Source organism: Xylaria bambusicola, assembly GCF_022495145.1.
Source record: "Xylaria bambusicola strain CBS 139988 unplaced genomic scaffold F5B22scaffold_19, whole genome shotgun sequence".
NCBI lineage: Eukaryota > Fungi > Ascomycota > Sordariomycetes > Xylariales > Xylariaceae > Xylaria > Xylaria bambusicola.
This window is the reverse complement of record NW_025953572.1, coordinates 15799-37616: the sequence shown is the minus strand read 5'-3', so window position 1 is coordinate 37616 and position 21818 is coordinate 15799. Positions and strand designations below refer to the sequence as shown.

General features: G+C 48.9%; 6 protein-coding genes across 6 annotated transcripts; 4 read left to right on the top strand and 2 right to left on the bottom strand.

Annotated features, from left to right (window-relative positions):
- Positions 1-52: 52 nt before the first annotated feature.
- F5B22DRAFT_605386 (acyl transferase/acyl hydrolase/lysophospholipase) lies at positions 53-3059 on the top strand (the record flags this gene model as incomplete). The annotated part of the gene is made up of 2 exons (XM_047974843.1): positions 53-1767; positions 1878-3059. Coding segments are annotated over exons 1-2 (2465 nt in total), but the record flags the coding sequence as incomplete, so codon positions are not given.
- Positions 3060-3451: 392 nt separating this feature from the next.
- On the bottom strand, positions 3452-5477 carry F5B22DRAFT_605385 (ribonuclease III). Its single transcript, XM_047974842.1, has one exon. It carries the CDS (start codon positions 5163-5165, stop codon positions 3897-3899), a length of 1269 nt encoding a protein of 422 aa, XP_047830987.1. The 5' UTR covers positions 5166-5477; the 3' UTR covers positions 3452-3896.
- F5B22DRAFT_646228 (uncharacterized protein) lies at positions 5338-6079 on the top strand (the record flags this gene model as incomplete). Its single annotated transcript, XM_047978700.1, has 4 exons — positions 5338-5598; positions 5659-5678; positions 5748-5930; positions 6019-6079. 4 exons carry the CDS (start codon positions 5338-5340, stop codon positions 6077-6079), a joined length of 525 nt encoding a protein of 174 aa, XP_047830986.1.
- Positions 6080-10972: 4893 nt separating this feature from the next.
- On the top strand, positions 10973-13434 carry F5B22DRAFT_136063 (uncharacterized protein). Its single transcript, XM_047968996.1, has 2 exons — positions 10973-11567; positions 11645-13434. The coding sequence occupies exons 1-2, from the start codon at positions 11365-11367 to the stop codon at positions 13248-13250; spliced, it is 1809 nt and encodes a 602-aa protein (XP_047830985.1). The 5' UTR covers positions 10973-11364; the 3' UTR covers positions 13251-13434.
- A 1444-nt stretch (positions 13435-14878) lies between these two features.
- F5B22DRAFT_136079 (uncharacterized protein) lies at positions 14879-15535 on the bottom strand. Its single transcript, XM_047968997.1, has 2 exons — positions 15238-15535; positions 14879-15173 (listed from the first exon to the last, which is right to left on the bottom strand). Exons 1-2 carry the CDS (start codon positions 15423-15425, stop codon positions 14972-14974), a joined length of 390 nt encoding a protein of 129 aa, XP_047830984.1. The 5' UTR covers positions 15426-15535; the 3' UTR covers positions 14879-14971.
- Positions 15536-16410: 875 nt separating this feature from the next.
- On the top strand, positions 16411-21813 carry F5B22DRAFT_605363 (uncharacterized protein). The gene is made up of 2 exons (XM_047974841.1): positions 16411-16918; positions 16995-21813. The coding sequence occupies exons 1-2, from the start codon at positions 16705-16707 to the stop codon at positions 21491-21493; spliced, it is 4713 nt and encodes a 1570-aa protein (XP_047830983.1). The 5' UTR covers positions 16411-16704; the 3' UTR covers positions 21494-21813.
- The last annotated feature ends 5 nt before the right edge of the window (positions 21814-21818 follow it).

Here is a 21818-nt window from a genome sequence, read left to right as displayed (position 1 = left end):
ATGTGAATAGGCAGGTAGCCAGTATCTAATGATGTCATGGTTCAGCTCGAATCATCTGTTTACCCACTATAGCTTGCATGCTCATGCTCAACTGCGCGTAAATTTCAAGTATGACCACCAGATGGCGTGACTATGTCCGTAAGCTGATCCGATTTGTAACAATGGGTATCTGGTGAGAGCTCTGGAGGTAGCACGGATCTGCACGGACAATGAGGACTTTTCACGGTTCTCATTTGGATCATGCGTGGGGGAGGCGGCTGCTGATCTCTGCTCGCGCAAGATCAAGCCACCTGCAATTGGCCAATCGCCGGTTTCCTCGGGGATCCTTTAGCTCTGGGAGAAATCGAGGGCGAGGCAAAACCGGTACAAGATCCTTAACCACGCCCACCTTCCTGTTCCTGGGCGGCTTGCTTATTTACACCTTTTACCCAGGCGACGAACTTCGCCAAGCCAGGCACGTTGGGGAGGCGAGGCAGCGAGTGAGGGACAGCGCCGCATCTTCACACAATGAGGGGCAGAATGCGAATCAGGCCACAGCCTGGGGCTCATTCACGAAGCGCTTTGAAGACTTTTCTAACGCCACTGATATCGAGTGGTCATCGTTGTCCGACAAGATCGTCGACTTCATATTACCCGAGTGGTCTAGGGCAATCCCACGACAGACCCGGAAGCTTCAGAGGGAATTGTCTATGTCCAATGGGTCGCTGGCCGATGATATATGGAAGGAAGCACATGACCCCTCTGTGAACCCGGAAATCCAGTACTCGGCCACCGTGCGTATATCGGATGACCTGTGCGAAGAGGAGAAAGAGTTTCTTTCGCGCCGAAAGAAGGTTGCCGTGGCGGCTCTGGCGCGCTATCTTGATCTAAACGAGGATGATATTAATCCTGCGGACGTACCGACCATTGCGATGTGTGGCTCTGGGGGTGGCCTGCGCGCCCTTGTTGCAGGCACGGGCTCGATGTTAGCATCTCAAGAAGATGGGCTTTTCGACTGTGTCACCTACACTTCTGGCGTCAGTGGATCTTGCTGGCTACAGTCCCTCTACCATTCATCGATTACGGAGAATCGCTTAGAGCGTATCGTGGACCATCTGAAAGCAAGATTGGGCGTTCACATCGCATTCCCTCCGGCCGCATTTGCCTCGGTCACATCATCTCCCACAAACAAATTACTCCTAAGTAGTATGGTCGAGAAGCTCCGAGGTGATCCCAACGCCGATTTCGGTTTAGTAGATATATACGGCATTCTGTTAAGCGCGAGGTTACTTGTGCCTAGAGGTGAACTTGGCGTGAATTCCAAGGATTTCAAGCTCTCCAACCAGCGAGAATACATCAAGTATGGCCAGAACCCGCTGCCGATATATACGGCGGTCAGACACGAAATACCCGATATAGACGGAGCCGTCATGGATTCGAAGAGTACGCCTTCCGAGGAGGCGAAAGAGATTGCCAAACAGGAGGGGTGGTTTCAATGGTTTGAGATTACACCATATGAGTTTTTTTGCGAGGAATTTAACGCAGGCATCCCAACATGGGCAATGGGACGACGATTCAACAACGGTAGAGATGTGCCGCCAGAAAGTGGCGTACACCTACCCGAGATAAAAATGCCCATACTTCTAGGAATTTTTGGGTCTGCCTTCTGCGCTACTCTAAGTCACTACTATCGTGAAGTCCGGCCCCTAGTAAGAAACCTCACTGGTTTTGGGACAATCGACGAAATGATTCATGGGTATAGCGAAGACCTAGAGAAAGTCCATCCTTGTAAGTGACAATCCTTTCTTTGTTCGTCCTGTGTTACTAGCAGTCAGACTATTTTGATCTCACTAGAGCATTTCCTGCAGCGAGTGATATTGGCTAACTTGCCCCCAAAGTTGAACCCGCATCCATTCCCAACTTCGCCTACGCAATGGACTCAAACAAACTACGGTTCACTACACCTACAAATGTACACCAGAAAGAATACATACAACTTATGGATGCCGGCATGTCTAACAACTTACCTATCTACCCCTTACTTCGACCGGGCCGTGATATCGATATCATCGTAGCCTTTGATGCATCTGCAGATACCAAAACGGACAACTGGCTCTCCGTAGCAGATGGTTACGCCCGCCAACGCGGCATCAAAGGTTGGCCAGTGGGTGTAGGCTGGCCCAAAGCCACAGACTCTGCCGAGGCAATCGGGAAACAACTCGATAGCGCCCAAGCCGACACAGCAGCTGATGCAGACGCAAAGCTAGCCCTAGCACAAAAAGATCAAGCAGCTCACTATACCAACTCAACCTCGAATTCTTCCAATTCAGAGAATCATGCCGCTAAAGCACAACACGAACAATCGCACCCGGAAGATTCCGAACTAGGATACTGCACGGTTTGGGTCGGCACAACAGAAGAGCGATCCTCAGAACCCCCGCCTCCCTCCAAGGCCTTAACAAACGACACAGCCTGGAAGCTCATGGAGCCGCACGCCGGGCTCGCAGTCGTGTACCTCCCGTTCCTCGCCAACCCGGACAAAGTGCAGGGCGTCGACCCCGCGCGGAGCGATTACATGAGCACGTGGAACTTCGTGTACACGCCTGACCAGATCGACAAGGTCGTCGCGCTCGCGCGCGCAAATTACGCCGAAGGAAAAGATCAGATCCGCCGGTGCGTGCGCGCTGTCTACGAGCGCAAGAAGAAGATGAGGGAAAGGGCTGAGGATGAGGCCCGTGGCGAGAGGCTTAGAGAGCGCATGAGGCGCGGGACTGTGGGGAAGCTGGGTGAGGGAGATCATTTTAGTTGAGAGATGCGGCTCATGGGCTTGGTGAATGTGCACCTATGAAATTTCCGGCTATTAGAGTTAAGAGCGTTGTGGTATGATGATGGGTATTTGGTATATAATATATCTCAAGCGGAGGGCTTTAGAATAGACAACCTTTGGCCCTTTGGCTAGGGCAGCGATGGATAGATAACCCATGATACAATACTTTTTGTATGTATAGCTGTGTTGTATACTTTTGAATAGTAAGTAGTAAGAGAAGTGAAACAGTTGTATAAAAATCGATTGCGCGCCATATATATGATCTAACCCGATAGCGAGTAATCAGCCACCAACGAAAACATCCATTCTCACCACCTTCTTCCCTTCATAAAATAATTCCATAGTCTTCCTTACCAATCGAGGAATGTCGGCTTGCTCCTCTCAACGGATGTACATACGTGGTTATCATTATGGATAGGTACTACTAACTAACATGAGTTCACCATTTAGCAGGACATAAGAGCCGCCGATTTAAATACTACTGCTAATATCAATACTTACTCTCTCATGTAAATAATCCGGATAAGAGCTCTTCAAAACTACCTACCTAGTTAGCCGTAGCCTTGTGCGGAGCAATTCTCACTTCCCCGACTTAGTCATGAGCACTAATGCCTCACAAGATAGATACCGATGATATGTGCCTCATGGTCTGATATATACATTTTATTATAGAGCTAGGTAGGTCTTTGAGGCTATTCCCAACGTCATCGCTTTACAACCGATCGATTGAATCGAACCGAGAGATATATTTTCTCATCGTTGTTGTTGTTGTTGCTTGTTTGTTGTATGTATGTATGTGTTTCTACATGTAGTTGGCCATTGTTTCAACCTCCTTTCCCAACATGATATGGCATGATATGATACACGGGTTTCATCTAACCAATGATTTTAACCGACACCAGACCGTCTTTGTGAGTAAGTGATGATGATGATGATGATGAGCGTGAGTCGGGTCGTCGTTCCCTGTTGTTTACCCTCGGAATCCCCAACACCCTCAATCAATCGTACAAATCGCATGGAGCGAATTGAGCTTTCTACATATCTCGTACAAATACCCCGCCTCTGTTGCGCTCTTCATAGGTAATAGCGTTCAAGATATTATCTCGCCAATGTCAACATAGACTGGTTTCCAGGGAGCGGCGTCCTCGGCAAAGGTATCGCTCGGCAAACCGACCTCGCCGGGACTATATAGGTACCATGATTTAAGCGTGTTAATAGCAGCGGCAGACTTCGCAGCGTCCAAACTAGGGCCGGCAGCCTCGCCCAGCTTGTCGTAACCACTGTAGATGCCGACGACATAAACGGGGGTCCTACTCAGACGACCAGTCTCGCTCAGTAATCGTGCGACGGGTGGGTCGAAATTCTCGCGGGCACACAATCGTGTCAGCTCTCGTTCAGGGAGCGTAAAGTTAAACAAGTTCGACAAGTCTAGCTGTCTGGAGAGCACATGGGACTTGATGAACATCTTTGCGGTTTCGCTGTCACAATGCAGATATATGGCGCCGACAACGGCGCGTACAAAGTTGGCGTGGGCGTTCTTGTCTACGCTGTTGACAAGCAGATCCTTTTTATTCCGAGCATCACTAACTTCTAAATCGGTCTCTGGTGGGGTATCCTCGGATCCATCTGCCAGGTTGCCGAATGGGTCGTCGAGAACTATCCGACTGCTCATGCCGCGACGCCACTTGTACTTATTCAACTCTTTCGACTCGGCGCGAGCATAACCCCACTTATGCATCTTCACCGTCGGGTTGTTCTTGGAGAATTGGAGGTATCCCGGGTCCACCTCTTCGCCGGGGGCTGCGGCAGCTTCTACACCCCAGGCCCGGGCAATTCGGTGTAAGGCGGGATCGCCAGCGTAGCCCTTCATGGCCGCAAATAAGATGGACATGGGTAGACGGGGGTATCTCGTCACTAACCACTCCGAGGTGTGATATTGGAGCAAAGAAGCGCCCACGAAGGCGAGGTTGGCATTGTTGAATTTGGGGTGAGCGTCGGCAGAAGGGTCTACGAGAGCTCGTGCGAGAACTTGGCGAGGAATTTTGGAGGATAGAGACAACCGCGCATGAAGGGCCGCCAGTTTAGCAGAAAATAAAGCCCTATCAGGATGTGGCGAAGGTAGAAGCTGTTTCGAACCAACTTCGTGGACATTGGCGCTCTCTTCCGGTGACTCATGGATATCTGCTTCGTCGAATATCGCCTCGGGCGTTACTGATGTGGCGGATTGGCATCTTCTCTGGCAATGCAAGGCAGTCGGTGCTGGCCTTGAAAGTCGGGATACTTGTGAGGGTGTCGCAGAGCGGGCGGGCGTTGTGGCAAGCCACTGGCGCGATAATTGCTGGTATCGTATCCTTTTCATGTTCAATTAACCAAATCCCTCATCCCAACACGGTATAATCGGACGGTCCTGCGAGACACGAGGCTGGACGGCGGTGGTATCTCGAAGGAGGGTCGTGGATGCGGTTTCGTGTCCGGCCCAGAAAAAGTTTCCTAATACAAGCCTGGCCGAGCTGATAGCGGTTGTCGGTGCCATGCTTGGCGCTCAATCGGGGCCGTCTGGGGCCTATCTGCGCTGGACCGTGCGCTGCGGCAACCCACTCGACCCCACTATAGACGTCGAGCACTGGAAGTGGCGGACTAACTATTGGCCACTTGCCCGAAGGTGGGTCCAGCTTCGCTTCGGGTATGCTGTTGAAGCTCATCGATCGACGACGACGACGACGACAGCTTCAGATCACTCCCATCCTCGTAATTGCTCCCAATTGAACCGCAGCGATCCCATTCATCACACCGTAGCAAGATGGTACGTGCATGAATCTATCTACTTGATATCCACGACTGACACAAGCTAGGGTGGTGGTCCTCGAGTCCCGTAAGTCGACGCAGATACCCTCCGCGCAATTCATCACGACGTCAAGCCGATCCCCTAACATCGGAGCAGGTACCCCAAGCACGTCTGGTCGCCGGCCGGTGGTTGGTACACACAACCCGCCAACTGGAAAGCCAACACCGCCATCTTCTCCGCAGTTATCATTGGCATCACCGCCATGGCATGGACCCTGAGCGCCGAGCGAGAACACAGACACAAGATGCCCGAACCCGGCCGATTCTTCCCTAGCCGATAGTACGTTTCCTCCCTAATTCCCATTTCTGTGGAGACGTGTCTCTACAGTCGTTAAGTTGTCAACTAAGTGCTGACAATGACGTTGCAGCTGGAGCAGGCAGATCAAAGAGCACGAGGCGGCACAGAACGCGAACAAGAGTGATTCATAAGCGTGACTACCATGGCTATGTACATATATATCCCTTGATACAGGAAATAGAGGGCTTCACAAGACACGAATACTTGAAATGGTGCAGAATAGGGCCTGATACCGATTACCAATATGCGAGAACCAATGACACTATCTCGCCCCTTTTGTCTGTATCCGTGCCATAATGCCTGTGACTCGTGGTCCAGGAAATCAAGGATGCCACTTCGGCGACAATTCTCTTGGGTATTGTCAGAAGATTAATCTGCTATAGATGCCATTGCTGGCGATGCGCTTCGCTATTTAGTCAGTGGGTGTGGCCATGGCCCTCTGTGTGAAAAATTCAAGCCTTGTCCTCGATATGTTACTTAGTCAAACTCCTGACATATTGTCGAGATCTTGATAAGGTGTTATTGGGTAAGGTAGTCATCAATCAATTCTACCAAGGCATTATGAGATGACAGGCATGATGCTACCACAGCTCTTATATAAGATCAACGCTAATCTGTGAGACGGTCACATCGACAGCCCCTCTCACCTCTTGAAGTACAATATGACTGGTATGAGTGGATGAGTTAAGCGAGCGCATTCATTGACGTAACAGAAGAGGAAGGCGGCCTTCGATACAGACGGGAGGCATTTTGATAGCTTTGAAACGCTGGATCCATTTATCACTGCCGCGTGCAACCCAACGGCCCGTCTCCTTGCTTCATCGCGAAGACACCCTTCCCACAGCATTGTCATGCCGCCTTTCTTGCCTTCTAGGGTGTATAATCGAACATACAGTAATGTTATAAGACTTTCAGATATGATCAGAGGGAACAAGCTTGAGCTTACCACACTATACCTGGGTATCAGTGTGGCCCCTGGATTGCGCAGATGATCTCTATGCACTGCATAGGTTGTTATCTCAATCCTTGTTCGTCCACTGCATATCACATTAGGATAAGTGGCGCAGATGGTTGAATTGTAAGTAAGTGCGCAAATTGGATTTACCATAAGCAAGTTATACATTGGAAAAGCCGTTATCCTCTCACAGGATGCCCGGACGGACCACTGCATTTAAATTCGCCGAGACACGGACAGATGTGGCGCCCGGCGGGTAATAATTCGGAGATTCGCCCAATACATAATGGACATCCACGAGGCGTTTGACTGAGATGGAGCTATGAGGTGAGACAGTGCAGGCGCCAATGCCGACGATCAGCATAACGGCCTATATGTTGGGTGGAAATCTGGTGTATACACTACTAAGTAGCTGAGTTGCACAAGGGGTGTTGACAGCATCGCTAGGATGCAGCGTCTCGAATGGGCGGCGAAGTCGATTAGGTGTGTCCGACAGCACGGGTTGATAAGCTGACATGCCCAACAGAAGCTCATCGTCACCCACACCGGCGGCCAGGCTGGGGAAATGCGATCGAAGGTTCTTCAATCCTTCGATATGGGGTAAGCACGGACGATGCGGATGCAGCAGTTCGCAAGTTTAACAAGAACTATCTACCTCAAGACCAGGAAATGCAGACGAAACGCCTTTGGGTTCAGCTGACATCCAGGAAAACAGCTCAAAACGTGGTTAGGTTGTTTGAACGCATGAACTTGGCGTTAGATCTTCGATTCGAAACTTCTAGCCTACCTACTTACTGTGAATGAACCACTCCGATAGACGGCTTAAAACTGCCGATACGGCGGCAGTTGTAGATAAGTATGCTCGCAGACAAAGTTTACTTCACAGCCACTTAAGCGATGTAAGTATGGTGCAATCTAACTACATCGACCCATCTACGAGAGAGCACAAGTAGGTAGTGGGTAGCATGAGTTGATGTCGCACAGCATCGACGAACCTATCGTGGTTGGATGAAAATGCTGTTACTGCTGCTGCAAGTCATCTTGGAACACTCACACAGCAGTTCCTAGAGACGATTTACCCTGCAAAGTGAGCATAACATGGCGCCCAGCATAGCATGCAGGAGACCACGAGGCAGAACACGGGGAATTACTTTCCCGCCCCTCGCAGCAGCCGTTTGATAGCAACTCAAAGTTCGATAGGCTGCTAAGGCGGGCCGTGGACTGACCTCTGTTGTACGCATACCGGTACGATGCCTGATGCGATAATGACAGCACTCGGTCCTTGATGCGGGGCTTAAGATATGGAAGTGCCATGATGTAGCTTTCTCTTCCCTATTTTCAATTGAAGGCGCAGCTGACCCATTGATGGGTAGCATCAGCTTCTGTGTTGAAGACATGGGCCCAGATTACGTGCCTGAAGGCATGAAGTTAGGACTTGGCGAGTTGGCGCAGCAGCTATCGGAGATATCCAAGGACAAGGGCGGCTCAAGGGTGCTTGCTGTATTTCGCCCTTCTCATGTTTGGGCATACTAAGTAGATATTGTCTCGGTCACTCGAGGCGAGCAGGTGGCAACAAGGTCTAGGATTGCCTACCGAAGCCGTCGGGTCAAAAAATGAAGTTTGCAAAATACCTAGGTGAAACAGCTTCCCACTTATAGTAGGGCTGCAAAACTCGGTAAGACCTTTTTGGCATCATTTGCACTACCTATTGAAAGAGTGAGCAATGATCATGGAAGACTGAATACTGTGTGCACAAACTGAAACAGGGGTAATTTCCCGCGTGAGACTGAAGAGGGTTAGTTTGGACTTGCCAGCAACGACTTGCATTGATGTGCTCCAGGATGTGCCTCCGCTAGTTTTGCTTTGCCGCCCTTATCTACGTATGTAGAGTAATAATAGTCGAGGCTCTGTGCCTTGATCGGCGAGGGAGTAAGTACTGTAAGTCCGTTTCTGTCCGTTCCATAGCATCGTAGAAAAAGCCGTGAGAGACGAAGCCGATGTATGCGTGTCTATAGACGTGCTAATTGCTACAGTCGCAGTTGTAGTATTGCCAATAAACAGCCCAGCACTGTAACCAGGCATCTAACACATGCAAATACACCTGCACGTAATGTAGTACGTACAAGATGCATCATTGCGCGGGTTCCATGGGCTAATTAATGAGCAATGACCGCAATCATCGCAATAGCTACGCTTGCGTTGGGCAGATTGGGCCTGTGCGAACTGGGCGACATATGAGGCGATGATGTTTCTGCCGCTCTTCGGCCTGTGTAAGAGTCCCCAGGTAGGTAGGTGGCAGTTGTCATTTGCAAGGTTGGACCTTCCTCTACTCCGTCGTAAAATCGTAATATCGTCAACCAATGCCTTCCATGAATACATACCTAATATTACCTACAGTAAGGTAGGTATGGGATGCTTGCAGATATTCACTACGTAAGTATTTGCCACGAGCTCACGCCGAGTCCTCTTCAACCTTGCTTCCGACGCCGCTACTTGCATCTCATGACGTTGCGCATTTCATGGTCAAGATGGCGTAGATGCTATCTACCTAGATCAAGCTATATAAATAACTATGTCATATATACTTAACTAGCTATAACTGTATGTATGTCTATATGTATACTAGAGATACTAATTACACAACACATCACAGGAAACCTGGTTTTGCACCAACGTTAGATCTGGTCTGATCTGGATCTTGAGAAAAAACGCAGAGAGCTCGAGCGAATGTGTGTGCGGTGTCTTTTTTGCTCGTTCTGGAGATAGTTCCTGTCCGCAATTGGCTCTTCCTTGGCTAGCAATTTCAATGCACATGAAAGCTTTACTGCATCTGACCTAGCTGTACCCGACCTACAGCTCAAACGGACAAGGGTCTTTCTTGGGTGTAACCGTGTAAGTAAGTAAGTATGTCGTAGCAGCGTCGCATCCATCATTTAAAAGTCTCGTAAGATAGAGACTTACTGGAGTAGTACATTGCCTTATCCCTAGATGTACTACTTCCTTAAGTACCGTAACTACTTATTATTCTTGAAGGACAAATCTGCTCTACAGCCTGTTCTCCTCTCCGTTTACTTACCTATGTACATGTCCTACACAATTACTTGACTTTTTGCCAGTACGAACTTGGATTGTTGTCGTAGCCATATGTTGTCCTAGGTATGTCTAGGTACATGTTCAACTTCCCTACTTATAGATGCTATAGTTAATGTCCACGTAGCTGGTGGACTGTAGTATTGTGTAATAGGTACCAGCAAATACCTACATGTCAGTATCCACGAGTCAGTGCGTACGGGAGCTTGCCAAGATGACAGCCAAGGTCTCCTAACATCCACCCTTAACAGACGGTACATAGAGTACTTGGCTCGAACAAGGAGATACTAGTACCAGAATGGAAAGAAATGGTCCATTTTCTCCTTTCCCTCGCACGTTTTCTTTTGGTACAGTGCTAATGAATGCTAGACAGGCACCGAGCAGTCGACGGTTAGTGGATTTACATGTACCAGGTACTACCCGGGTAGGTACGTACCAGCGTAGCGCCAGAGAGCTCTCCATCAACAACCAAGTGCCAGCGTCTACCCTCTCTCGGCCAACCTCCTCGACCTCAAAACTACCTACTCCTACCTTAACTCCTCTCCTCCACCAGCACACTCGCACACAATACACACAACTCCGCTAGGCACTGCAGCGGTTGCACGGGTCCGTTGTTGTGGCCTGCCTACGTGCGCATTCTCTTCGTCCTCCTAACTTTCAACCCGCTTCTCTGTTCGTAGTAATTCTTTAGTATTCCTCAGGTGCTGGCTCGACCGTGACCCTCCCCGAATCTCTCATCGCGCAACCCACGACTGCCTCACAGCTCGACCTGCAAAGTACCTCTGTGTGTACACGCCGCCCTATTGCGACTTCTTCCAAGCGATAGCGAAAACACCCACGGTCATCTTCGCGTGCTAGTAGCAAGAACGGCCACGACCAGGTCCGTGACTGACCTATTCATTCCGGTTTCTACGAGTCGACCTCACCTTCTCCAACTGCAGACCTTCCTTTCGTTCAATACAACCAATATACGAAACGCGCCTAATATTCCCAATTCTTGCTGGCTTCGTCGCAACACGCTCGTTTTCCTTGACATTCGCTTTTTTCTTTTTACGAGTTGCCTCCCTACATCGAGACTTTTGTCCTTAATGACGGCACCGATTTAATTCAATCAATACACACAATTACGAAACAGTCTCAGAAATTCTTCTCTTTCAGAATACTTCTCGCTCACAACGCCATCAACCTGCCCGAGACGCGACAGTTTTGCCGAGAAGCCTAACTCTTGTTAAGACGCCACCTGTTATTCAGAATACCTGGTCAAGAATATGATGCTTTTATGAACCAATCGCCTATCTTTTCGCGGTACCACACGATTGCCTTCAAATCAACAAGTTGCAGGGTTTCGTTTTTCTCGACACAAGATTCATAATGGTTTCGAAATCTAAGGCCACAATACGCGCTCCCAGGCATCATGTGTCGCGTGTCCAAGGCTTGGTTATGTGCATGATTGCCTCGGCACCTCTTGCCATGGCACAAGACCAACCCGCCTGTATTCAGCTAACGGGTTCCACTACATGTCCAGCATTTAGCTCTGCATATGTGTCAACAAACAGAAATGTGACAGACCTATTGTAAGAAGATTTATATCCCATCTTTCGTTGCCGAAACGGTAGATAGCGAGATCTCAGTACTAACATTTAGCGCCCAGTTCCTTTCTCACTGTTGTCCATGATGTTGATACATTCGATTCACAGTTGAATCAGTATATCACAGGCGAATGGCGGAGGCGACAATACCAGACGTTGCTTGGCTGTGGAGCGGTTGACCTATCAGATGATGATCTCTATGCACGCTTCAGCATATCCGTTCTCTGCAATGGTATTGTCCAGAACTCAATACCATACTGTGATATGTCGGATGATGCGAGGCGGCCGCTGTGTGCTTCTGACTGTGCCGACTATGCCCAAAGTGAGGAATATATTGTTGCTAGCTCGAATCTTTGTCCAACGCCAGGAGACAACGCCCAGGCACAGATTCGATCAGACTTCGAGGTCTGTGCTTTGCCAGCTGACGCGTTGTCATCTAGTAGCTGTGTACAAGCTTCCCGCAACGAACCAGACAATTGTGGCTATGGAGAGAGCACTTTTGGACTTTGTTCATACTGTTCCTCCGGGGGTATCAATTCGACAGACACGTGTTGTTATAATTCCAATGCTGAGCAAAGATGCGCAGGTGTCGTTTTGCCAACCATAATACCGCAGAATTTCACCTCTGCAACTCCGACAGCCACGAGTAGCCCAACCAGCACAGCCATTCCTGGGGAATCAACTGAAAGGAGTGGACTCTCCGGTGGTGCAATTGCCGGCATTGTTGTAGGATCGGTAGTAGGCTTGTTACTTCTAGCACTCTTACTATTTTTCTGCCTTCGACATGCGCGTCGAAAGCGAGAGAGTGAGAAGGAAAACATTTTCAATCAACCATCGCCCTCTAGGAAAGGTCCCCCCAGTCAGGGCGCCCCGACTACACCGCCACAAGGATACGAAGTGCTTCCTGGTGGCAGAATAGCGCGCATGTCCGCCTTAGAAGGGCACTCAGGTGGCTCACCTTCACGACGAGGTGGTTCGCAACATGGCAGTTCCTCAGGCGCCGCTGCTGTGGGTGCGGCCGCCGCAGGTGCTGCTGCCGGATCCCTTGCTGGAAGGAGAAGGGCTGAAAATCAATCGTCATCCGATTCTTTTGCGGAGAGCTCTGGGCCAGACGCTCGTGCTGCTGGTGTTCTACGCCCACCACCCACTAATATCCGTAGACAGGGCTCACTGTCGAGCAGTTCTGTTTTGGCAGGCGAAGACCCTCAATCTCCGACTAGTGCAGGAGGGATGTCTTCGCCTCAGGGTGTTAATAGTCAACAGTCAGAGCAGCTTCCATTTTTTAAGGACTACTACTCACGAGACGATATCCACCCAGGAGATCGGGTTTCCGTGCTCTGGGCCTATCAGCCTCGTGCGAACGACGAGTTCTCACTAGAACGTGGTGATATGCTAAAAGTGGTAGGCATCTGGGATGATGGGTGGGCCACTGGTGTTATGCTGGATGAGCGAGCCGAAGATTGGGATGCGAAGCGGCAGATGCAAAGAGATAGTGGTGTCTCAAATGCCTCCGGTCGTGCACGCGATCCATCACCTGTCGTCAATGGTGAGATTAAAGCATTCCCCTTGGTTTGTGTCTGTCTTCCAGACCATTGGCGAAAAACCATTGAGGGAGATGGATCCACCGAAACTGGATCAAGTGCTCACCAAGGGAGCCATCACACGTGATCAAGTAAAACCCAAGTAAAACTTGGATTAACGCTCATCACAAGACTCCTGAAGGAACCTTGGGTTGCATTTCTCTGGCGTTCGGGTCTCACACGAAGGCATGCCATTCCGAGTTGATCCCTGATGATAAGAGATCGTCCCTTTTTTGGCGCGGCTGAACACGAAGGAACGTTAAGCTGACACTAATTTGACGGCCTCGAATCAGCATTTTGGTAACGACTTCATCGGCATAGACGAAGCATCTCATTTTTTTGCGATAGACAGCCTTACTGCATTCTGTTCCACGCGCGCAGCATCATTAGATCTTGACAATCGACCAATCAGCGCCGAGAGTCTTGTTCTTTGGCCAGAAGATCTTCTAGAACAAAATGGCCCGATTGGTCACTGGATCATTGTTGACAATAGCTTTGCGACGCCCTCTTGTCTTCGTTATTAGATCTATATACCCCGTTTGTTTTATTGAGAAGGTGTTTAGGGGTACATATCGTTTGGGAAAAAGCCATGAATGTATAATCTTATCTTATTCCGCGGAGGGGGCTCGGGATTCACTCGAGTTGTAAGAGTATGTTACGGAATACTACCCTACATGTTCTGGGCAAGAGTTATGGAGGAAGAAAAGTAAACAGGTTAAAGGGACGCAGACGTCATGTTCATACGATGGACGAAGGATGGGCCTCATACCCCCTAATACGGGGTGAGACTGGCTGCGTCGTGGTCAGTGCCCTTTGTTGAGCTGATTGTTTGTGCTGATACCAATTACCTACCTACATAGTAATTCGTGAATGATTGATGCAAAAGTCACTTGGTCTGCGATGATGTCTGTAAAGGTGAAGTGTTATGCGGGTTGGATGAGATTTATTTTGAGAGGGTTATAGGCGACTTTTGACCACTGCCTAGTCTCAGGGATATCTTATCTGATCGTATGCTATATCATCTGTCAACATAGCAACCCCTTATTATGTCCCCTTAGCTTTCCTCTGTTGTCCATCTGTACTCTTCTCTCTTCTCACGCTCTGACCTCGATAGCCGCGATCAGTTTGTTTTGTAAAATTGGACTTTCTCGACGCTGTTGGAACTCGGCATAGTGCAGGTGCCAAGTTGTTCTGCCGATCTAGAAACACTTGGGGCAGCTCGAAGTTGCTCTAGAGTATTACGAGATTGACTTGACGGAGGACATTCGTGCTAGTTGATTAAGGTATTTTCTTCCGGATTTTAGACTTATTTGAATTGAATTGAATAGAAAGATTCTATTACTATTCATCATGTTGGCGACAAGCTTTACATATGCCGAGTTGTGCGATACTAATTTGTAATCAATAGGGCGCAACATTTCATATTCTCTCGATGCCAGGCGTTACAGAATACACCTGTTCGGTCAATACGAGGGCGCCATCGCGTCTCAGTGTATCGGGATCTAAGTATATCTTGACCCCAATGCTGTCCTCGTTGACGTTGAATACGTGAAAGATAACGTAGATGGTTGGATACACGGGAAATGGCAGTGCATTTGGTAGTGTAGGTGGATGCTCTCTCATATATGCCGTCAATTGATTAGTCTGGTAATTAACATCATTTCAGTAGCGAAGTAGGCTTGGACAAGAGAGGCGGAAAAGGTAGACGTACATGCTGGAACTGCCGCCCGCTCACGAAGAACGGCGCGTTGACGGACTGTGTTGTTGTCTTGACCTCGATCAAATAAGTTGGTCTTATTACTTCCCACATCACTCGCGCAGTGCTATCGAGGGAGCCTGTGTCAAGCAGCAACTCGGTAAATGTCCCGCTGACATCTTTATAAACAATGCCCGCTGTCTCGCGCCCCGTGCGCAAGCCGTAGCTCTACTGTAGTTGTTATCGTCTGCATTTTGAAGTAGCTCGAATACGAATCGCGCGTTGGATGTATAGAGATTTTTCGCTAAACTGTATCTATAAACCCAATGTCAACTGCTGGCCGTGTAAGGATGATTAAAGCCAGAAGAGATGGACATACGTTAGGACGCCTTGCCCTATGATCTTATCCTTTCGTAACATGGCATTTTCAACCTTCCGACGAATGCTGCTACCTGGAGGGTCAATAGCATCGAGGTCATCTTCGGAGAGAAACCCCTTTTTGTCCTGGATACTTTCCACGAGTTGTCGCGCCTCTGCGACTGAGATAGACTGGGGAGCAGCGGCCATTGATTAGAACGTAATGCTGGAATCGGCTATAGCAGATAGACCATGCAAATCTCGAGCGGGTTGTTTTCAGTAGTTGGTTCGAGGCTCGACAACGAGGTATATAAGTATACCTCCTTCCTGGTCACTTTATACCTAATGCTTAGTCTTGACATGAGTGGCATCTAGTCACACTTTAACTGCTGACAGTTTTACAGCGCTTAAGGCTCCTTGTGGTTACATTATGTATGTTGGTAATGTCGAGCCATGGTTCTTGCGGGCTACAGAGTGCTCATCCCATGGGACTTTGAACATTCCCATGTACGTCTTCCAACCTTGTCTTGGCTACCCCAGTAAAAGCATAGACATTAAATTACGTTTCATATCACTATCTTGAGATAACAAGCATGCAATTTAGTTTATAGCCACATAGTTCACGACACTATTGCGACCCCCCCAAGACCATTCGCATTCGTTATTCCTAGATTTGAACGATGTTGACGAGGGCATTCTCCACCCTCGTTCTCACCTTTACCCCGGAATACTTAACATACCCAAACGTTGTCTGTTTGGTGCATCTTGATATCAGATTTGAACTTGCACCCTTCGTGTCAGAAACAGACTTGGCAGAAATCGCTTGCGCCCTACACCCGCCTGGAGCATAACCATGAGCATTATTAATTAAACCTTTGCCTTTATTGCAGTTATATTATCCGGTCTTTTCAAAGTAACAGCACGATTACTAGGTACTTACTGAGTATGTAGCTACCTATGTAAGTGTGTAAGAGGAACCTAGGTAGTGATTTGGGGGTGACGATTGTACTTGGTAGATGAGTTGCATGTGTACTTCGCATATACCTAAGTATATGATGTTACCTATCTAGGCTATTTTAGTCAAAGCTAAGCCCTGAAAGGTTAGCGTATCTGCTCCAAGATACCTGTGTAGGTATCTGCTCATTCCTGCTGTAGTATTCATGAACGCATGCCTACAAAGGTACCTACTGCTTGAGCTATGTCATATGCTCCCGGGGATGCCCATCAGCTTCAAGGTCACGCAGCTTTGGGAGTGGCATGGTGAAATATCAAACACCAGCAAGGTAGTAAGTGGGAGTTGGCACTGTTTCTGTTGCTATCAACTTCTTTCTATCGCAACTCTTTGTCTAGCGTCTTGAACAACTAGAAGCACTGCCTGGTCGCATCGAACAGGCAGCAAATCATCATCACCACCCACGCGGTCCATCAAAAATGACACCACAGTCGACCGGATTACCGCCCAGGTAGCTTTATCGCATGCCCCCCCACGATGGGTAATAGCTACTCTCTTTCAACACCATACGCCGGCTCGGCCGGCATCGACATACCGGAGCTGTCTGATCTGGTCCATGAGAGATCCATAGGAAATGCCCGGTTTATGAAGAGCATTCGTGCCCGTCACCGGGACGGCGTTGCTCTCGCCAAGGTCACTGTCAAGCCCTATAGCGATTGCTCCCTGAAGCAGTACGGCGATAAGATCCTAGGTGAGACACCTGCGCCCTCTTTTCTCTCGTTCCGCTGGCCCTTCTAGTCCATGCCCGCCCGCTAACACTGAGAAAGAGGAACGAGACAAGCTACGCCATGTCCCCAACGCCTTGGGCTTCGAGCGCGCCTTCGAAACACAGACGAATGCTTACCTAGTCCGACAATACATCTACAGCTCCCTCTATGATCGAATGTCTACGAGGCCCTTTCTTGAAGATATTGAAAAGAAATGGTTGGCCTTTCAGCTGCTTTGTGCCCTGCGCGACTGCCACGCTCGAGATATATATCACGGCGATATCAAGACGGAAAATGTCATGGTAACATCGTGGAACTGGCTATATCTTACGGACTTCACGGGCTCCTTTAAGCCAGCCAAGCTGCCTGACAATAACCCTGCTACTTATTCATATTTCTTCGATTTGTCGGGTCGAAGAACATGCTACATTGCGCCTGAACGATTCGTTGAGCAGATTCAGAACCCCCAAGAACTCGAAGGACACAATCTCACATGGTCGATGGACATCTTTAGTGCTGGGTGTGTCATTGCCGAAGTGTTTCTGGAAGCGCCCATTTTCAGTCTAAGTCAGATGTTCAAGTACCGCCGTGGCGAGTACGATCCCGTCATTTCGCATTTGAGTAGGATCTCTGATCAGGGACTAAGGGAGATGTTATCGAGCATGGTTCAATTAGACCCGGAAAAGCGTTATTCTGCTGAGCAGTATCTTCAATTCTACAAGGGCAAGATATTTCCAGAATACTTCTACAGCTTCCTCCATCAATACATGGAACTGGTCACCGATCCTACCTCTGGAAGAGCACCGGTCACTGGTTCTTTTAAGAACCTGGGCGAAGCGGATGACCGGATAGACCGTGTATTTTACGACTTCGATAAGATCGCTTACTTCTTAGGATATCAAGACCAGAAAAATGCGCCCCAATTGTCTCGTTTTACGCCTAGACTCGGTCTTGGGCTCTTTCCTGTCAGATTGAGCATCCCAAATAATGAGCGTTTCACGTCTATAGGAACACAGCCTTTGACTGATGATGGAACGCTCATCTTCCTTACTCTAATAGCTGGCTCTTTGAGGAATACGGCCCGGGCGGCATCAAAACTAAGGGCGTGCGACTTGTTATTAGCTTTCTCTGAAAAGTTAACTGACGAAGCAAAACTCGACCGGGTGTTACCTTATTTGATGACATTACTGAATGATGATATTGACCTCGTTGCTATTGCGGCTTTGAGATCAATCACGCAACTTCTAGCTCTAGTTACCGTCGTAACTCCAGTCAATGCACACGTATTCCCAGAATACATCATGCCTCGAATGCAGGTATTTTTATCAGGCGCTTCTCGACAACCGATCATGGGGAAGGAACGCAGAGAACCTAACGCCTTGGTACGCGCAACCTATGCGTCTTGCTTAGGTAGCTTAGCTACGACTGCGTCCAAATTTCTAGAGCTCACCGCTATTCTTAGAGCGGAGGGCTCAATTACTACTGCAGACCCTGAGATAGAAGCCGAGAGCGATCCGGATGCTGCTTTTGATGGGCTTTTCGATAATACACAGGAAGAACTCGTGGAACTCTTCGAAACTCATGCAAAGGCTCTCGTCGAAGACACCGATGCATCCGTTCGTCGTGCATTTCTTACTTCAGTTCCTGAACTATGTGTGTTCTTTGGCAGCGCCGAATCGAATGATATTCTCTTAACCCATTTGAATACTTACTTGAACGACCGGGATTGGATGCTCAAATGCGCATTCTTCGACACTATCGTCGGTATTGCTGCTTTCTTAGGTAGCACAAGTTTAGAAGAGTTCAGTCTTCCGCTAATGGTCCAAGCTGTTACTGACCCTGAAGAGCATGTTGTGCAAGCGGCTCTACATTCATTAGCAGAATTAGCAAAGCTAGGCCTCTTATCAAAGGCGAAAACTTGGGAGCTGATTGACGTCGTCGGACGGTTTACTATGCATCCTAACATTTGGATTCGGGAATCCGCAACTGAGTATATCTCGAGTGCCACCAAGCTTCTATCCCCTGCAGATATTAGATGTATTGTCCTTCCGCTGGTTAAACCATTCTTGAAGCCGTCTATTATACCAACCTTTTCCGAGATCAGTCTTCTTGACGCCTTAAAAAAGCCCATGTCTAGGACGGTTTTTGACTTGGCTTTGTCATGGGCACAGAAGACCGATAAAGGTCTATTCTGGAAAGCTATCAGACAGCAAAAGCAGTCAGCATTTACGGTTGCCTCGACAGCACTGTCCATCCGATCCTCCCGGGAGTTGCAACCTCGGTCGCTTAACAAGGTTCCGCGAAACGACGAGGATGAGCATTGGTTAACTCGGTTACGAAATATGGGCATGTCTCAGGAAGACGAATTCAAGCTCCTGGTTCTCAGGGAATTCATATGGCGCCTTAGTCAGATGAAGAACCGAGACCTTGTCACCCAAGATAACATTGCAAAGGATTTGAACAATATCCTCAAGTTAAGAAATTTAAATGTCAAGGTGCAGAACATTATGTTTGACGAATCGGCTGGTATAGACGACTATATGTTACAAAACGAAGAACAGCAGCAGCGATCGGGATCCGAACAGGGCAAAGGCCCATATACTATAGCTGACGCCCTTCTAGACGCCTCCATGACAATTGACGAACCTGTCGGCCGAAGACGTCGGGCTGCTGCAAATACTCACAGACCACGAATGAGTAGCCGGGGAGGCGCAGTCTCACCAAGGACTCGAGATGATAGGGCAGCATCACCATCTCACACGATTCTTTCTTCACCTATCAGTAGCTCACCACGAGACTCTATCGCTGGGGGTCGACGAAATAATGATGATGCATCATCAGTATCGGACGCCCCCTATTCGTCCAGGAGAGCCATCAGAAACCAATCTAGCGCTCTTGATCTGCTTAACAGGAAAGACAGTGGTAGGTCCATTGCTGAAACAAGCACAACTGAAGCCAACGTGCTTGGCCAGGTAGGGGGCCCATTCGCACAGGGCCCACCTGCTCGTCTGGCTGTTCCTGAACCAGACGGCCGGGAGAGTAACCGACAAGAGAACAGGCAGCGTACCGCTCATACATACGAAGGAAATGACCCTAATATTCTCCGGATGCTTGATAATATGTACGTTGACAACTATCCCCACGATATCATGGAATATGGTCCCCTAGTTTCACCTGTCACGAGGAGAAGAGCTAGCAAAACTGCCGGTCAACTCAGTGAAGAGGCGTGGAAACCGACTGGTAGACTGGTAGCAACGTTCTCAGAGCATCGCGGCGCTATTAATCGCGTGATCCCCTCCCCTGACCATCAATTCTTCATCACGGGTAGTGATGATGGGTGCGTTAAAGTTTGGGACTCATCACGGCTCGAGCGAAATGTCACGCACCGCGCTCGGCAGACTCATAAACATGCGCCGGGTGCTCGAGTGGTTGCACTATGTTTTGTTGAGAACACCCACACCTTTATCAGCTGTGCTACTGATGGGCGAGTGCATCTGGTTAAAGTTGACACTGCTGTCTCAGGCGGATCAATTAAGTATATCCGATTGCGTCTGCTTCGTGAATATCAACTTCCAGCCGACGAGCACGCTGTCTGGTGTGAGCATTTCAAACAGGAGCTTAATTCGGTTTTGATACTCGCCACAAACCGGTCTCGTATCCTTGCTATGGATTTACGTACAATGACTCTTATGTACATACTTGATAATCCAGTTCACCATGGAACGCCAACCTGCTTTTGCATTGACCGGAAGCGAAATTGGCTTCTTCTCGGCACTTCTCATGGAATACTATCCCTATGGGACCTACGTTTCAAGGTCCGCCTGAAGAGTTGGGGCTTGGACGGTAAATCGGCCATATATCGTCTCAGCTTGCACCCTGTCAAAGGCCGTGGAAAGTGGGTTTGCGTAGCTGGCGGTACGGGGTTCGGCGAGATTACGGTCTGGGATCTTGAGAAGACACAGTGCCGAGAGATATATCGTGCTGGAAGTGTCAAGGACGGACCGAAAGTGTACGAGCCTTGGGATGTGGACGACGACAAACCCTCGAATATCTTGGTTTTTTTCGCAACCAATGTCGAGCCCTCTGCCAGTAGCTCAGACCACGGGGTACGGGCAATGGTAGTCGGCGCGGGCGCGATGGAGGATCAGCGCGACGTGCGATACGGTTATATCCTGACGGGCGGTTCTGACAAGAAGCTTCGATTCTGGGACCTCATTCGCATTGAAAATTCATGTGTTTTCAGTGGTCTACAGAGCGAGGATGCTCGACCCGTCTTCGCAACGATCAGCACGCCCAACCATCCGGGCTTAAGCCTCAACGTGGAGCGGCTACCAAAGAGTGATCGGGGCACGGATCAAAGGGCAGGCAGTGTCTCAAGTAAGGGCAGCAAGAGCACGAGCAGCCGGGAGAAACCTCCGCGCCACACAGTTATATCGAACGAACAGGCCCAACTGCTTAGAAGTCACTTGGACTCGATCCTCGATGTTGCTGTGCTCGAGCTACCTTATACGATGACGGTTAGCGTGGACCGGTCGGGTGTCATCTTTGTCTTCCAGTAGGAATGAGACTTGACGCAGCGAGAGTGGGAAGCGCAGGAGAGTAACGATACACATGTATTTTGACCTTCGCTCGTATATTCACCGGGCACATATTGTTATTGTTTTTTGTGAATAGTATTATCTAGGCAGGAAGATATCCTCGGAGTTGAGTAGATGGTCGATGGTATTACTGTAGAGATGACGACCAACGGCGCGGTATCGAGAATCATAGTATATTAGAGTCTTGATATCTTATACACATACGGATGATTCATGATACAAATATCTCTATTAGTATCCGATTTCATGCAGATTAGAGTTTCTCAATTGACCTCCTCAGTTTGCG

Coding starts and splice junctions, on each gene's coding strand:
- F5B22DRAFT_605385 (XM_047974842.1), bottom strand. CDS start 5,165: ATGAAAAGGATACGATACCAGCAATTATCGCGCCAGTGGCTTGCCACA.
- F5B22DRAFT_136063 (XM_047968996.1), top strand. CDS start 11,365: ATGGTTTCGAAATCTAAGGCCACAATACGCGCTCCCAGGCATCATGTG. Junction 11,568..11,644: donor AGAAATGTGACAGACCTATT/GTAAGAAGATTT, acceptor TTTAGCGCCCAG/TTCCTTTCTCACTGTTGTCC.
- F5B22DRAFT_136079 (XM_047968997.1), bottom strand. CDS start 15,425: ATGGCCGCTGCTCCCCAGTCTATCTCAGTCGCAGAGGCGCGACAACTC. Junction 15,174..15,237: donor ATAGGGCAAGGCGTCCTAAC/GTATGTCCATCT, acceptor TTGGGTTTATAG/ATACAGTTTAGCGAAAAATC.
- F5B22DRAFT_605363 (XM_047974841.1), top strand. CDS start 16,705: ATGGGTAATAGCTACTCTCTTTCAACACCATACGCCGGCTCGGCCGGC. Junction 16,919..16,994: donor GTACGGCGATAAGATCCTAG/GTGAGACACCTG, acceptor ACACTGAGAAAG/AGGAACGAGACAAGCTACGC.